Source organism: Cyprinodon tularosa, unplaced genomic scaffold, assembly GCF_016077235.1.
Source record: "Cyprinodon tularosa strain WSP-4 unplaced genomic scaffold, ASM1607723v1 ctg113, whole genome shotgun sequence".
NCBI lineage: Eukaryota > Metazoa > Chordata > Actinopteri > Cyprinodontiformes > Cyprinodontidae > Cyprinodon > Cyprinodon tularosa.
Window position 1 is genome coordinate 1,196,822 of NW_024037926.1, and position 16,849 is coordinate 1,213,670.

Sequence of the window (16,849 nt, forward strand, 5' to 3'; positions counted from 1 at the left end):
GCTGGGTACAGCCCAGGGTCTGAAGTTTCTTGGGTTGTCTGGTTTAAAGGATTATCTAATACCTCTAAAGTGGGAAGTACCAGACCTCCAGCAATGTCATTCCCCATTAGTATAGCCACACCATCTATGGGTAAGTCTGGGCAGACAGCAACAGGGAAAAATCCTGTGATAAGTTTTGATTTTATATAAACCCTGTGGACTGGTCTTGGAGCGTAGCCCATCTCTATCCCCCTCAGAACAGAGTTGTATCCACATGCACTCTCATGTGAAAAAGGTAAAACATTTGAGAGAATGACTGACTGGGAGCCCCCAGTGTCTCTCAGGATGCGTACTGGCTTCAAATCAGAGGCATCAGCTGTCAGTGAGATTAAGCCATCAAAAATGAAAGGTTCAAAACAGGGATCAGGTAATTTGTCACCACAACCAGTGCTCTTATTGCGGGGTTCCTTTTTAACAAAACCAACACCTTTAGTCTGTTGCGAATTTGGCTGCGTTTTGCGTTTAAAAGCTAAGCAATCAGCGATGACATGTCCAGGTTTGTGACAATAGAAACATTCCCTGCTTTCTTTTGGAACTGTGGCTTTAGCCATCTGGGTATGTGGCACAGCATTAACACGTGACTTTTCATTAAGAACGAAAGCTGACTTATGAGTAAGCACATACTCATCTGCAAGAACAGCTGCCGAGGCTAGAGTGTTCACTTTCTGTTCATTTAAATATAACACCACACGATCTGGAATACACTTCTTAAAGTCTTCCAACAAGATTAGCTCACGTAAAGCATCATAATTGTTGACTTTGGAAGCAGCACACCACTTATCAAAGAGAACACCCTTCTCTCTAGCAAACTCAACTTAAGTTTGTCCAGCAGTTTTCTTTTGCTGTTGAAACCTTTGTCTATATGCTTCTGGAACCAACTCATAAGCTTGTAAGACAGCAGCTTTAACCAGATCGTAATCTAAACTATCCTTTAAAGGAAGCGCTGCCAACACCTCTTGAGCTTTACCAGAAAACTTACACTGTAACAAAAGAGGCCAGGTTTCCCTAGGCCATTGTAGAGCACCAGCAACACGCTCAAATGCTGCAAAGTATGAGTCAACCTCAGATTCTCTGAAAGCAGGTACTAACGAAATACACTTACTAATATCGAATGGCATCGAAGACATGGAGGTGGAACCTGGTGTGACAGAGGCGGGGGGGGCTCGATTCTGGGCCTCCAGCTCAAGCTTGCGCAGCTGTATAGCCGTATCAGCCTCTATTTCCAGCCTCCTGATCTCTAGCTCCAGTTGAGCTCTCCTGTCCTGGGCTTTTTCCTCTGCCTCCATCTGGAGACGTGCCAACCTCACCTTCAAACGCTCTCCATCTCGTCCTTCTGAGCTCACAGAAGACAGTGGATCATAGCGAGGAAGTGTACGAGGTGTCTTTCCCCGGTCACTCACTGCTGCCTCCACACTAGGAACATCTTTGAGATCCTTCTCAAACAAGGCCTGTTGGCTTGGCACTGCAGCAGCCTCAGGGAGATCAGGCCCTTTAATCACACCAATCCCCACCAACCTATCCACTATAAGAGCCTTTAGGTCCCCTTTAAGGACCTGTTTTGGGACCTGCAACTTAAAATGCTCCACAATTTGCAGCAATTCACACTTGCGGCAGCTATCTATAAGCTCAAGAGAAGGGTCGGCTAAAAAGCGCTCCAGACTGAATGGAACTGACATGGTTCCTGGATACAGCCAACTCAAAATGTCCCCCTTAAATCTGGAAAAAGGGATCCTAAGAGGATCCCGGACAAGCCCCCAATTATGTTAGGCCCCCAAGGTCTAGGGGTCTTGGGGAAGCAACATAAATAATGTCTGGAGTAGTTCGGGGGAAGTTAAAAATTATTTATTACAAAAAAAGATGGTTAAACAGCCCCAAAACACAATATAGCTTAACTCAGTTAAAACAAAACAACAAAAAAGGTAAGGGCAAACAAATTCAAGATTGGCTGAGAGCAAATAAAATTACAAACTGCCCAAAAACAGTCAGACTAAGGTTTAACACAAAAACAAACCAAATGAAAAGACAAAGGGAGCACCAAACCTCCCAAACACAAGCTACTAGCTTGAACAAGTCCACCCAAAGCAGACTAAGCAAAGTGCATACAAAGCCAGGGCAAAGAGCTCTTTCATCCCAAAAACAGATGCAAAACAAGATGGGGGAACAGCTTAACAAAACCCTCCTAATAGCTGTCCCCAAACTGAAAGCTTTTCAGGAGCCTTTTATAAGGTGCAGGTGGGCCTCATCAGCACACTGATTGGCTTGACACTCTTCTGCTGCTCCAATCATGTCACTGCAGTCCTCAGGCAGCCACCAAGGGAGTTCTGTCAGAGCTGAACCTGCATAAGAAAAGGCCTGCACAGTCTTAAAAGGCCAGGGGCCGTAACACAACAATAATAAAAAAAATCTATAAAATATTTTAGGATTTTAAAAGAAGTCAGACACAGTAGAAATTTTACAAATTAATTTTTAGATGTTTTGAATGTTTTAAAAATTGATCAGCATCATCATGGTAATAATTAAAAAGCAGTTATGTCAATTTCAGTAACAATTTTACAATCCTTTGCTTTACTTGATAAGTATGAAAATATTATATAAAATATCCTATTAAAAAATTATACCTCCTGCCATTCCCAAAGTTTTCATTAGTGGCACCTGGGCCCTGTTGTGCGCATATGCATATTTTGATTTTACAATGAACATAATGCTGTCAACGGCAATGTAGGAAGGTTACAAAACTTTTTATTTTTACTTTTACAAAGCTTATTATTTAAGGTTTCTTAACGTGCTTGTTTTGCAATGAGATCACATATTGTCATGTAGATGTTTGAAAAGAAAAGCAGTTCCTTTTCTGGTAGATTGTTTGTTTCGGTGAAAACAGGGGGAAAACCAGGCCCCCCCGCAAATCCAGTTTAAAAAAAAAATCAGTCTAAGGCCTCCGGTTAGAAAATTCACTAGATAGGGGGTGACACTTTTTGCTTTATTTTCTCTTTTTAAAACCAGCTTCCCATCACAAAGTGCTTTGCTTAATAAGGGTGCAGTGTTTCTTGGTATAAATTGTGTTAAGTTTGATGTATTTTGCAGGGAATGTGTGAGACAGGCCAACGTAAATATGATACACAAGATACTGCATGCATACAGCCTCACCATCACAACATTTGTTGCTGAAATTAGAGGGATGCTATAAGACTTTTGCAATGTGGCACAAATTAAGAATATTTTCCGTATTCTTCTTTACAAAAATCAGATTGAATGGAAATAATCTGTGAACCCTAGTCTTCTAGTCTTGCCCCTTTTTTTCAATTCTATTTACACCTGTTTTTAATCTGGACCTTTTTATTGCAATTCATTTCATAGAATATTTTTTAAGATTATTGTCCTGTCTGAAAGGGAACTTCCACCTTTGTCTTGAGTATTTAGCTGCCTATAAAAGGTTTGTTTCAAGGATTTCCTCTTTAATTAGCTTAATTTATCTTCCAAACAACTATGCGATGCACCTTCTATCTGCTGAAGATGAGCCTCCACTGCAGAATGATCCTTCCTCCAACATCATTCATTGTGGGGATGGTGTGTGTCTTTTGAACAAAGCAACAGTTTCTTAATTCACTTTGTTGAATTGGGGCTTTTAGGAGGTTTCATTGTAGAGTGGGTGGATGCAGAGGCAAGCCGTATTTATGAACTTTTTATTTAAAAAAAAGAGAAAAGCCATCACTGGTCTTTTACCTAACAATTATCCGACAGCCAAAAACAGAGGTGTTTGGCTGTCGCCACAATACATTACATTCAAAGTTCTGGTTCAAAAATAAAAAAGGAAATGTTTAGGGCCTTGGAATGCTTTAAAATATCATTGCCTGATCAGGTTATAATATGGATGCTCATTTTGGTATCAGTTTTGCTGCAATTGAAATATACACTCCTTTCCTGATTATTTCTTACTGTTTTGTATTTTAAGTGTTTATAACCTTTGTGTGAGGTACAAACCAAAGCCTGCACCCTTCTAATGTCACTCAATAAACTGCAGCTTATCATCTCTTGACATATCTCAGTTAAAAAAGTAATAAACAGATTCAAAAAAATAACCATTCTTCTAAGCATATAGCAAACACGCTTATATTTCTACTAAAATTTTTAAAATGCAGTAATAAGTTAACTTTTTTGTGATTTCGTAAAACGTAGATCAACTGGTGTCATTTCTTTTCTATAAACTTTATAGGTTTAACATATTATGAACTTCTATTCTGTCTTTCAAAAAGAAACAAATACATTCTTTCCATTTAAAATGATTGTTTTAGTCAAGGTAATTACAAAATGGCACAACTGTGTAACATAATCAAGATATAAAAATAATAAAAGCTAGCAAATTACTAAAAGTGATATCACATTTGAAAAAAATAAAATTAATAAATAAAAACTGATGCAGTTGGAAGTTATCAATATTTCACAGAGTTCTTGTATATCTGCATATATTATATGTTTCTGTAATGCAGGGGTGTCTGCCTGTCATTTCTTTCAGCATGAGTTCAGTTTATCGGTGCAGGATGGTGATACTGCGGTCGGTCACAGCAAACGCAGGCAGCAGCGGAGCACTAAAGGGGTGAGTGACAGAGTACAGTACGGTGCCAGAGTCGGGCTCGTAAAACAGAAGCGTCTGGCTCAACCAGTCCAGTAGCAGGCCAATCCTCTGGGGTCGCTTAATCAACGTCAGTGGCACCTTCTTTCCTGCGTGGCAGAAGGAGTAGTCGAGGTCATAGTGGGACAGAACCCATGACTGGCTGTTGTGGCCCAGTCGTGCCTCGTTCCCAGAACCTTTCCTCTCCAGGTTAGCATAGCAGACTCCGACCTTAAAGGCGCCGCTTTCTCCAACATCCACCACCCAGCAGTGCGTACCAGAGGACATGGATAGAGATCCCAAAGCATTGGGCCAAGAATCGAACCGGGCTGGGTCGTATGGGGGAGCCTGTCGGGGCTTCTTTGAGATGAAGGTTAAAGTGCGTAGGTCTTCAGAGAGGGAGAGGAGTGGGCTGACTGTGCGCTCGTCAAACTTTAACAGAGGTGATCCATAAGCTGTGTATGGGAACAAAACAACAGATGGGTCAGAAACGATGATGCTGCTAAACATAAAGTCACATGTTTTCATAAAATTTAGCCCAGATCATTGTTTATTATGTACTACTAAGCATGTATTCATGTCTCTATTCAAATCAAATTTTAAACTCACTAACTTGCAAAATAAGAAACTGATTGAAAGTCGCTTCTGCCATATATAATATCTGATAAATCTGGATCATTTTTAATATTTTTATTTAAGATTTTTGCACTTTTTTTACATTTTTATAGTGAGGAAAAAACAAAAAAGAAAAACAGAAAAAAGCTGATGTGATGTAAATGTTTTCTTGTATTGTCATTCAAACATTTTCTATTTTTTCCCATGATCATTACAACATTTTAGTTAACATATTCATTCAATTTAGGTCTGGATTAACATGGCATTACTAGGCAGTTATGCAGGTTTTCTATTGTTTTTTTTTTTTTTTATCAAACCCTGTGAAATCTACTTTTACCCCTGAGCAGCGATAACTAAAGTGCAAATTCTTAAAAATAAAGCCAAAATTGCCAAACTATAAAGAAGAATGTTTTTGTTATTTCATTTTTTGGAGCAATGAAGATTTTGTTCATCTGTGTGTAAAATTCATATTAGATCGGGAAGTCTTTGCTTTAGGATGGAAACCTTGTATTTCTAAAACCATTCCTTTATTGTATGTTTTGTTTGCTTGTCTGTCTGCTATATTAACCAATGTGATGTGTTAAACTAGATCTGCTATTTTCACAGCTTTTGTGAGACATTTCTTTTATAAAGTAGTGCCCTCATTCATAAAAAAGTTTATTTGAATTATATAAATCAAAGTTTTCTGCCAACAGCAATGATGAACTGCACGGCAGCATTCTATACCCGGTCTACACTCTGTGTAAACAAAATGACAATAATAGTTGTCTAATAGGCTGGTTATACTCCAGTCGCAGTGAGCTTGTTGCTGGTATTACACAGATATTTTTGATTTATGCCCAATTTTGAAGCGTGATCTGCAGTATGTTATTCCATGCCACAACGCAAGAGGGACAATCTTGAACTAGCTGTGGTTCTGGATACGGCCGAGGCGGTGAGGAAGTGGAAAAACGCAAGGGGAAGTTTGTGCGACAACGGAGGGACAGAAGGGCAAAAAGTGCATAGATCCAAGTGGAAAAAGGGTCCCAGCATTCTCGCGCACCTCGCTCTTCTAGCTGGTCCAACTTCACGAGTCGTTTTCCACAATGGAGGCCATACAAAGAAAACAAGCCAGTAAGGTAACAAACAGGAAATACACATAGTGTAGAGCGGATGTAGATTTGACCAATCAGAGGCCTCCTGTCTGCAGCACTGTCTGCGGTCAAAAAACAATTTGGGAGAGGTGCACCAGAATGTCTGCAGAAGGGGCGGGAGCATATCTGCATTAACTAGCCTTTAGACTAAGTCTAAACTCCCCAGTGAAGCATTTGAAAACGGGAATGTAGCCTGAATATAAGCCTGTTATATTCCTGCTGAATCGGTTGAATCCCATGGAGTAAGGGTACAAACCGTTGGGCCCCAGCAGGAGAGCAGTGGCCCAGAGGCCCCTTAACAGCTTGCTGTCGGTACAGGCTGGGTTCAGGTTGAGCTGATTGTTGTCACAGGGATCCCCGACCCCCTCAGCTTCCTCCGCCCTGAAGCAAACAGATGTTTCAGATGTGACACTAACTTCCAGCATTCTCCAAGTAATGTCAAATATTAGTCAGAAATATAAAGAAGTACCTTTCACTGATCTCCTGAATGCTGGTCTGGGAAAAAAAAGGGATCCAGAAGGAAGGCGATTACTCTCAGTAGTTTATAACTCTTATCAGCAGCAAACTTTTTATCTAGCTAAAATCTCGCCAGCAGCGTCATAACCGCCATAATGTGTAAACAGCCCTAGTAACTCACCACCAGCTGTGCGTCTGCAGCGTGCGTCAGCGTGTGCACCAAGTGGGAGCGTGTTTGTGACAGACTTGTCAGAGCGTTGTTCCAGTGAGCTCTCTGGGTGAGGAGGCACTGCTCCACCCGCTCCGCCTCCCTCTGCACCTGTTCTAGGAGGCGTTGCTCCTCCTCCTCCAAGGCCTCACGCGCAGCGCTGACCTGGGCAAGCACCTGCTCCCTCGCTCTGCTCGCCGATGCCTGCGTAGAAACACAGGAGATTTTATGGCAGGTACAGTAAATCCTGAGAGTCCTGAAAGTCATTCGTCTCTCATTCTGGTTCGAAAATCAGGAAAACCTGTCAGCTTTAGAAGCTCACATATTTATGTGTGGTAACTGTTCACACATGATGGATCTTTTTAAAATGTTTTCCATAAACTTTAATTAATCTAAATGGTTATTTATCAAACAGCAATATAATGAAAAAATGTGAATAAAGGAGAAAAATATACAGTATATGATTTTTAATAAAATTATGACTTTTTTTTAAATCAGTAATCATCTAGTAATCTGACTTTGTTGTTTTCATTGCTCATATCTGGATGAACAGTACAACAACCAAGGAATCTATGAAGAATTCATAAAAGGGACATAAAGGACAAGACTATTTTATTTCAAAGGACTAAAATGAATTCAGACTCCTTTTTTTAAACATTGCTTTCCTTTACCAGCTAAATTTAACTAAAAAATAATGATAAAAGCAGAATGTGCTGTATGCTCTTTAATTGAGGTAGTTTTTAATCAACAGGCTAGTAGCATGCCGGTTTCATGTGATGTTAACAAACAAGACCACAATAAGGTATTTCAGAACTTTTACAATCATTTGTGTGGCAAATGTCCTGTAGACCTTTCATTTTAATGAAAAATAAACAAATGAATGAAAAACAAAATTTGAGCACTTAAGAAGTGAAATAATAGCTGCATGCGTTTACACAGACTTATAGGAATCCAAAGGAACAGAAATAACAAAAATAATCTCTGGAAAGCAATCTTTAAAAAGTTAAAAAGTCTAAAAAAGTGTAAAATAATAATTATTTTTTTTTAAATACATTGTTATGTAAGTAGGGTTGCACCTAACCAATATTTTGGAAATTGGTTAATTTTTTTTGATTAATCAATTAATAATCGGATAGCCAAAGGTTCCTTAAAGACAATTTTGAAGAAAAGAAATCAGGTGAAACTAAAACTTTCCCACTTGAGGAGTTCTGTATTGAACATATTGACAGATAGAAACACTTTTTTTTATCTTAAATGCAAAATGTTTATATTTTTTTTTTACAAATTTGATATAATTACTACTTTAAACTTGTTGTTCTGTCAGCTAAGAGCATATTTTACAGTCTTACTCCAGTTAATGATTAATTGATTACTAAATTAGTTGACGATTATTTCACTAATCGATTAATCCAATTAATTGTTTCAGCCCTAAATGTAAGTAATGTCTTCTGAGAAATCCACCAAAAACAAAATACCTCCTGTAAAATAAGGTAGTGGCAGCATAATGATCTGGGATAAGCCAAACTTAATGGAGAAATCATGAATTTTTCCACACCTGTGTTCAGCTGTCAAACCTCGAAGGGCATGTTTGACAGCTGAACGTGGAGAAAGGTTTCACTTTACCTCATCACTAACATCACTAAAAGAAGAAAATGCAATTTTTTGGACTGAACAAGTGATATTCCTAAACTAAATCTGACAAATATACATCCTGAACAGAAAAGCGAACGAAAAAGGTGTTCTCACAGTTTAATAGATCGGAGGAACTTAATGCAAACTGTTTTGGAAAATAAAATAATGATGCTGATAAACTTCTGTAAAAGAACAAATAATTAAAAACTGAATAAAAACCAGGGTGTTGCTATTCCTAATCTAATATCTCTCCATCTGACATAGGTTATGTACCATTTTGTACCAAAATATCCATTTAATAATTCTGTGTAAATTCTCGATATCCACTGTATGCCTCTAATTAAATGCCCTCAAATTTTCTATGATTCATACATTTCCCAGAATGTGTGAATCAAAGAATATCATGTTTGACTGTGCTCTCACAGTTAGAAAAATACTGTGAGCTTAATGTCCTGGCCCTTTTAATGAAAAAGGAAAAATAGGTACTTTCCACAGTTTTTCCTCTTGCAAACCAATCAAAGCTGAGAAGCAGCTATAAAGAACAAGGAAATTTGGCAATAGAAATAGTTATTTTTGTTAAATGAAATAAATTGCCATAAATATTATTAATTTTTAGCAATCTGCAAAGCACTTAAATAATAAAGTGAACTAATAATAATGTAAACATCCATATGAAGAGTGTTTTTGTTTAGCTTAAAATAGAATGCATGTTTTAGGTTTAAAATTCATTAATCTCAAAAATGCTCATGCATGCTGATTAAAAAAATCTAAAACAAAACAGTAATACTCTTGATCCTGCTGATTCCTGCATATGGTGCATTCAGGAACTCTTGGTCTATGGATATTTGACATGTTTAATATCTGAACTGAATTGAAAAACCTAGCTGAAGTATAAGGATTTCCAACTCTTATAAAGAAAAATGAACATTCACAACAGAACCTCCTGTACTCCGGTTTATCATGTGTCCACATGCTTAGTGGCAATAATATAAACTTCAGCTTCTTTCCCTACAAAAGCCACAACATGTGTTTTGACGTGCGATAATTAGTCCACAAAATGACAAAATCGATTGCAAAGAAGACATATCCTTGAGGATAAATATGAAGCCTTTAATCCCACACTCTGAGTAAACATGTTTTCTTTTTAACTCCATTGGAAAACCTTTGGTCACATATAATCCTCATAAAGAAGAAAAAGCTATAAAATGTTGTAAATTCACAAATACGTTTGACTTGTTGCAACTTGCTGAAAACAATCACACCAATGGCTTCACAGATCCGAGTCTTCCCTAGCGCTGTAAAAGAATCAGTTTTATTAGCTGTTTGCTAACTGGTCACCTATAAAACTGCACAAGCATGACGAGGCAGGGGGCTACCTCTGATGCTACATCTCATTATGTGCCTGTAGGTTAATAAGTACAAGCGGCTTCATTGGTTTTGTTGAAAGGTTGTGAAATAGGTCACCAAGACAACTGCGGCACCTTGCCAAGTATTTATATCTTTACATTACAACCCCAAACTTCAATTAATAATGTCGGAACTTAACATGGGCCTACAAAAAGTAATGAAATGCCTCCTAAATAAAATGCAGTACCAGTATATGCTGATGATACTCTGATATATTTGTCCATAAATCTGGATGAATTTTAACAATAATGTGTGGCGTTAACTTTATACAAAAAATAGTGTTAGATTAATTTAACCCTGGTTGATGTTGAATTATTTGCCTGTAGGTATTAACTGTTTAACACTTTCAAAATATTATTTTAACTAAACCTAGTTTGGAACAATATAGAAACAGGGGCAGAGCTAGATCACCCTTAGCCAATCATTGGCCACCCCTGTGGCCACCCCTACCATTTTTACCCCTCTAATACAGATGGTGGCAGCAGTAATACTCTGAAGTGGAATATTCAAAATATCAAAAACCTTCATATATTAGTAGTAAGTACTTTACAACAAAAACACTGTAGTTAATGTGTGGTTAATGTGGTTATGCACATCAATATACTAACATTAAATATGATAAATACAGAATTCATGCTCTCTTCAGAACTAGATTTGTCATATGGGGTAAATAAAAAATTATGTATTTCTACAAGTCATCTAGGAGTTTTCAGTGAAATCATAATAACACTTAATACATATTCAATTGATGTAGATATAAGTACTGGTTAATATCAATTTTATGCAGAATGATTAAGGATAAAAGTCGGTAAGTAATGACAATGGAAAAAATGTTCGCCCCAGAACTAAAACCTGAAAGAATTAATATACCTTTTATCTAGAAAGCACCGATGTTTAAATGTATTTGTTTGAAAAATCTGTAGGGAAGTATAGTTTGTCTTTATTTAGAAAAATATCCATTATCTGCCACCCGTCAGTGTACATTGGTTATTGCCTGGCCACCCTACGCCTCTGTATAGAAGTGCTGAAAATTCATCAGTTTAAAAGCATTGAATTTAACTCCCTAAGGGTTTAATTAAAACTTCTAAATGTGTCTGATGAAGACAGGGATGAAGGCATGTTATACAGGCTTAACTGATTCCTTAATACTGTACCAACAAACTGTTTAATCAGCTTTTAGGAAACGGGTGTGCTCTCTAAATCGGCTACTTGTGAAACAGGTTCAACTTGTAGCACCAGCAAACCAATTTCCCGGTGTGATCACTGGTCCAGCAACATCTCTCACCTGCAGTTTTTGCTCTTTGGCATCCAGTGTTTGCTTGATGAACTTCTCGATCCTCAGGGCCTGCAGCTGGATTTTTTCACACACATCCACCAGTTGGTTCTGGAGAGGAACAAACACACGCATGCACACTCAGTCTAGCACGTTTCCTATGACAACCATACAATGCTGAACATGGCCAGCTGGTAGTAGTACAAGAAAATCCTGTCCTCTCAAATACCAAACTGAAATATTAGCAGGAAAAGCTACGGCACACCCAGGAGAAAATGCTGGTAAATATTGACTTTGAAAAAATAGTTAATGTATTTTCAACATCTTATCAGAATTAGCCTATCAGAATGTGTAATTATAATAAAAAAGTTAAATATTCCTAAAATTTGGCATATGTTCACATTAATAAGATACTAGAAAATGTTTTTCTTTTTATTCAAATGAAACTAAATATGATTTTTGAGGTGAAAAAAAAAAAAAAAAAACAGCTCACCCTGACTGCTGTGACTCTGCGGGCCAGCGGGGCCACGCTGTGCTCCCGGCAGGGGCCCGCGGTGGCACAGCGGGAACAGATGAGTTTCTGCTCGGTTCCGCAGAACCAGTCCAGCTCGAAGTCGTGCTCCGCGCAAAGTTCGCTCTCAACGGAGAAAACCCCGGACTCGGTGTCGGAGGCGGCGGTGGGTGAGGTGGCGCCGCAGGTGGTCGGATGGGACACTGCGATGTGTGCCTCCCCCCTCTCCTGCTCCTTCATACCGCCGGTCAGCACGGAGAAAATGGGCTGCTCTGGCTCCAATTTCAGGTGGTTCACGGCATTTAAAGTCTCCACCGATGGAGTAGGAGACGAACATGTTAGGTCACACTCGGTAAATCCCTCAGTCATGGCACAAGAGGAGAACAGGTGCGCACCGGCGGAGTCGCGCCTCTGTGGGACAGCGCTGTAACACAGGTGTAACAGGTGAGCGGAACCAGGAAGTGACAGAGACCTGAGAGGTCAGAGCTGAAAGGAAATCTCTCTGTCCCACCTGTTTTCACTTGGGCGTCAGCTCTAATCGTCATTAGAGTTTCATCTTAGATTGATTTTATAAAAAAACTATCTAAGATTAAACTCTTAAACACATCTTCATGGTCTGATATTTCAAGTTTATCCCTGGATTTTAACAAGAATATCCAGAGGCAGTATTCTTATTTTATTTTTTATTTTTTAAACATGTGATTAGCAGGGGTGGAGCTAGATGGGGGACCAGGCTACCCTTAGCCAATCTGTGGCCACCCCTACCGTTTTTTTCAAGTAGAATTTTCAAAAAAGTTTAATTTGTTATATATTAACAATTACTTGACAACAAAACACTGTGGTTAATTATGCGCATCAATATGCCAACGTTAGAGATGATTACTACAGAATTCATGCTCTTTCAGAACTAGATTTTGCATTATATGCCATAAAGAGAAAATTATGTGTCTCTGCAAGTCATCTAAGAGTCTTCAGTGAAATCATAGATACTGTGAATAACTATTTAATAAAAAACTATTAAATGATCAATTTATGTAGATATTAGCACTTGCACATATCAATTTAATGTAGAATGATTATTGATAAAAGTAGGTAAGTAATGATGATGGAAAAGATGTTCACTCCAGAATTCAAACCTCAAAGAATTTTATCCAATATACCTTTTATCTAGACAAATGTTTAAATATATGCATCTATTTGTTAGCAAAGGCTGTAGGAAACTATAGTTTGTCGTTATTTAGAAATGTGGGTGTTGTTCTTGTTCCTGTTGGAACCGTGCAGATTGACCCTGAGGTTCTGGTGGCTATCCACTTTTGGCCACCCTCAGTATACATTGGTTATGCCTGGCCACCCTTATAAAACCTTTCTGGCTATGCCTCTGGTGCTTAGGTGGAATATCTTTAGCCATTCTAATGTAAAGACTCTTCAAAATCTCTGTGATATTTTAATGTTTAGTTAATTTGTTTGCTTGTACATTTTATCAGGCTATATATACAGTAAGTCAGTGTTTACTTGTGTTTTAACTGATACAATAACAAAAACTGGTGTATAATTGAGAAGCTGAAGTGTTTTTTTTTTTATCAAACATTTGAAAAGTGTGTTTCGCTCTATATTCAGTCCTGTCATGCACTCTATATTTCTATCCATACATCAAGATTGGATTAACTTGCTTTACTAAAAAGCAAAACAAAAATAAACCTCAAATAAAATCCCATAAATGCAGAATAATAATCTCTCTGCTTTTAGATTCTCCCACCTGAGCTGTAGACCTATGCAGCCTCTCTAGAGTAACACCAGACCTGTAGGCTGCTTCTTCACTTTTGTGTCTCCCATTAACCAGTAGGTAATCTTAATCTGAAAAATTAGGGATTAAGCAGTACTGTATAAGTAGTTTGGTAGATGGTTTCATAACCTATACCTGATAAATACCCTTATTATTGACCTGTTAGTATTTCCCCTGATATCCATAATGCTTTTAGTTCATAATTATATCTCAACCTAAAGACCTTTACAAAGTAGCTGTATATATAGTTAAACCAGACATAGCTGGAATAAAGTCAGTTTACTACTTTGTTATACTTTGAGAGAAGTTGGTTGCACTGGATTTTAATTAGGGTAGTCAGAGTAAAAAGGGGGTAAATACAATAACTTGTCAAATGTCTAAAATATGTATTTGTAAAGTTAGTAGTATTTATCTTTTTTGCCTCAACTTATTTGTCTTGTAAAGAGGCTTTCACATTTGATCCATTAAAATACAATTACATTTACGGTTGAGGTGTGACACAATTTATAAAAGTGTAAGGGTATGAAACAACTTAGTGAATTATAGAAACTTTTTTCTGTTCAATTTAGAGAAGCTTGTAGTTGGATAGAAGTGGAAGGTCAGACTCCTCATTTTTAACCTATTTAATCTTAATGTTTAGGACTGTTTGAAGTGACAACTTAATCTTTAAAATTAGATAAGGCAAGCAAAAAAAAGGAAAGTATTGTAATAACCATAAAATGGCCTTGGGAGCTGTTGTGTGCCTTGTTTAGTTCAAGGACAATGACTTGGATATCTGTTATCCAGGCTTGATAAAATGTTCTCAGTGTTTCTCTACTTGGATACAGTGGGAGAACATCTTAACTTTTTCTTTTGTTTTTTAAGGAGGATGGGTGTGATAGATACTTGGTTTCATCATGTAATGTGCAGGGATCAGTGATACAGCCACTCCTAAGACACAGCTGGTTTGGAAACAGTTGAGCAACTGGTCTGTGGAGAACGTTCAGGGATCTTAAAAATGATAGATGGCTTTAACACCACCAACCTATACTGTGTCAACTGTAGTGTTAAGAGAGGTTTGATCTCTAAAACACACAAAGGGTTAATATATAAATGACTAATTGTTTTTTGTCAGTACCAGGATATAAAGAAAGTCTAATTTTTACTTTCACACCAGCCCTTGAAAGGATGGAAGAAGGTTCTCTGGTTAGATAAGACCAACATTAATGTTTTGTTGTTTTCTTTTTTACCTAAATAAACTATTTACCCACATTAAACTAAAATAGAGTCCTTAAAGGGAAAGATGATGCATGTAGGCAGCATCATACTGAGAGTGGCAGCGGAGCTAGTTAGGGTTGCTGGGTGGGGCTAAAAACAAACAATTATTTGAGGAAAACCTCTTAGATGCTGTAAATTATGTGAGACTGGGGTGGAAGTTTACCCTCCAGCAAGGCAACAACCCTTATCATAGGGACAGGGCTACAGTTTTATATATATAGGAGGGAGCAGATGAAGCTCAGCTAATTCTTCAAAAGAAACAACACTCCTCCTCTCACAGTGTTTGGGAACCTCACTGTTGGCGGGAAAACCTTTCAGCACAGAGCAGGGTGGCATCTTCATGTCTCACTTTGAAGAAGAGCTGAGGACAGGAGAACCATTGTTTGGCCATCGTGAATAAACTCTTGTGTAAAGAAGTGTTTACCTTTAGGGGATGAATCAGTTTTTTTAACCTATTTAACCTAAGGGAAGTGTTGGCCTAGTGGTTAAAGCAGTGTGCTTGTGCTCTAAGAAGGTTGCAGGTACCTGTTTCAATTCCCACAGCCTCCACTCTGGGCAAAACCCTTAACCCCACACTACTCCACAGGTGCCAATCAATGGCAGCCATCAGCTCCCCACGAGGATGGTCAAATGCAGAGGTTAATTTCGCCAGTGTGATATCAATAAAATTCAATTATTATATATATATATATATATATATATATATATATATATATATATATATATATATATATATATATATATATATATATATATATATATATATATATATATATATATATATATATATATATATATATATATATATATATATATATATATATATATATATATATATATATATATATATATATATAAATGTTTGTATATCTGGAGCGGGTAACAAAAGTTATTTCCCTCTAGGATTCTTAAAGTATGTCTGATTCTGATTCTGAATAGAATAAATGTTACACAGCCACAGTTGTATGAACTTTAGGTTAAATTTCATATTTCTCTTTTCACACATTGTATACAAAATTGTATTTTGCAAATTGAAATTTAATCTTTCTTAAGTTCTCTTTAAAACTGTTTTGGTAAATAATTGGATAGACATGTCACTGTAATACAGCTTTGGGTCGATAGGGGGAGCTGACTGGTTTCACTATTATCCCAACGGGCAGATCATGGGAACAAATGACTGGACTGGGCTTAAAGGATCCATATAAAAGGATCCTTTGTTATGAAAAAGCTCAGTGACTAATTGTAAGAATATATCAATTACAGACCCTTTTGTTTTTTTTTTTAATTCAGCTACTGCTTACACATAAAACTCCAGGTACAATAACTTTAGATCCAGAGACTAATGGCAGAATAAATAACATTGATTTCATAGATTTTTAACACATTATTCCTAATAAAGCAAAAAAATGTAATCTAGAAAACCATACAGAATATCAATATACCAACATTTTGAATGAAACAACTTTTTAGGAAATATTAGACCAATAGACATTGGGACAGTTCAGTTCTATTCCACTCATGATGCACATTACAAATTAAACTAAAATGTTCTTCTTTAGCAAAAATGCCTGACGGGCTTGTCATGAGGTCATTGGACCAATATTTGAGCCAGTCAGGGGTTACAAAGGAGGAGGGAGTGAGCTATGGGTAAACTATCAGGTAGATGTATAAGGAAAAATGCAAGTTATCCATTTGGAATTATTTTGGACAATTTACTGCAGAATGGCATAATCTGGAAATCATAAAAACACAATAACCAAGAAGATAATAAATATTTAATGCAGAAAAAATAATATTAACAGCTTTCTTTTATTTTTTATTTCCTTTCTAAATTATTGCTTCTTTTTACTTATTATTGTAGAAACCAGTTTTTATATGTTGAAACAAAGGGAGGTGAAAAGAATTTCAGATTGCACATTTCCCCAAAAT

At 37.2% G+C, this 16,849-nt stretch overlaps 1 protein-coding gene across 1 annotated transcript; it reads right to left on the minus strand.

The window, feature by feature from the left end:
* Window positions 1-3,705: 3,705 nt before the first annotated feature.
* Window positions 3,706-15,311, minus strand: bspry (B-box and SPRY domain containing). Its single transcript, XM_038301905.1, has 7 exons — window positions 15,217-15,311; window positions 11,863-12,352; window positions 11,382-11,480; window positions 7,031-7,261; window positions 6,863-6,888; window positions 6,650-6,774; window positions 3,706-5,100 (listed from the first exon to the last, which is right to left on the minus strand). The coding sequence occupies exons 1-7, from the start codon at window positions 15,309-15,311 to the stop codon at window positions 4,562-4,564; spliced, it is 1,605 nt and encodes a 534-aa protein (XP_038157833.1). The 3' UTR covers window positions 3,706-4,561.
* Window positions 15,312-16,849: the final 1,538 nt, after the last annotated feature.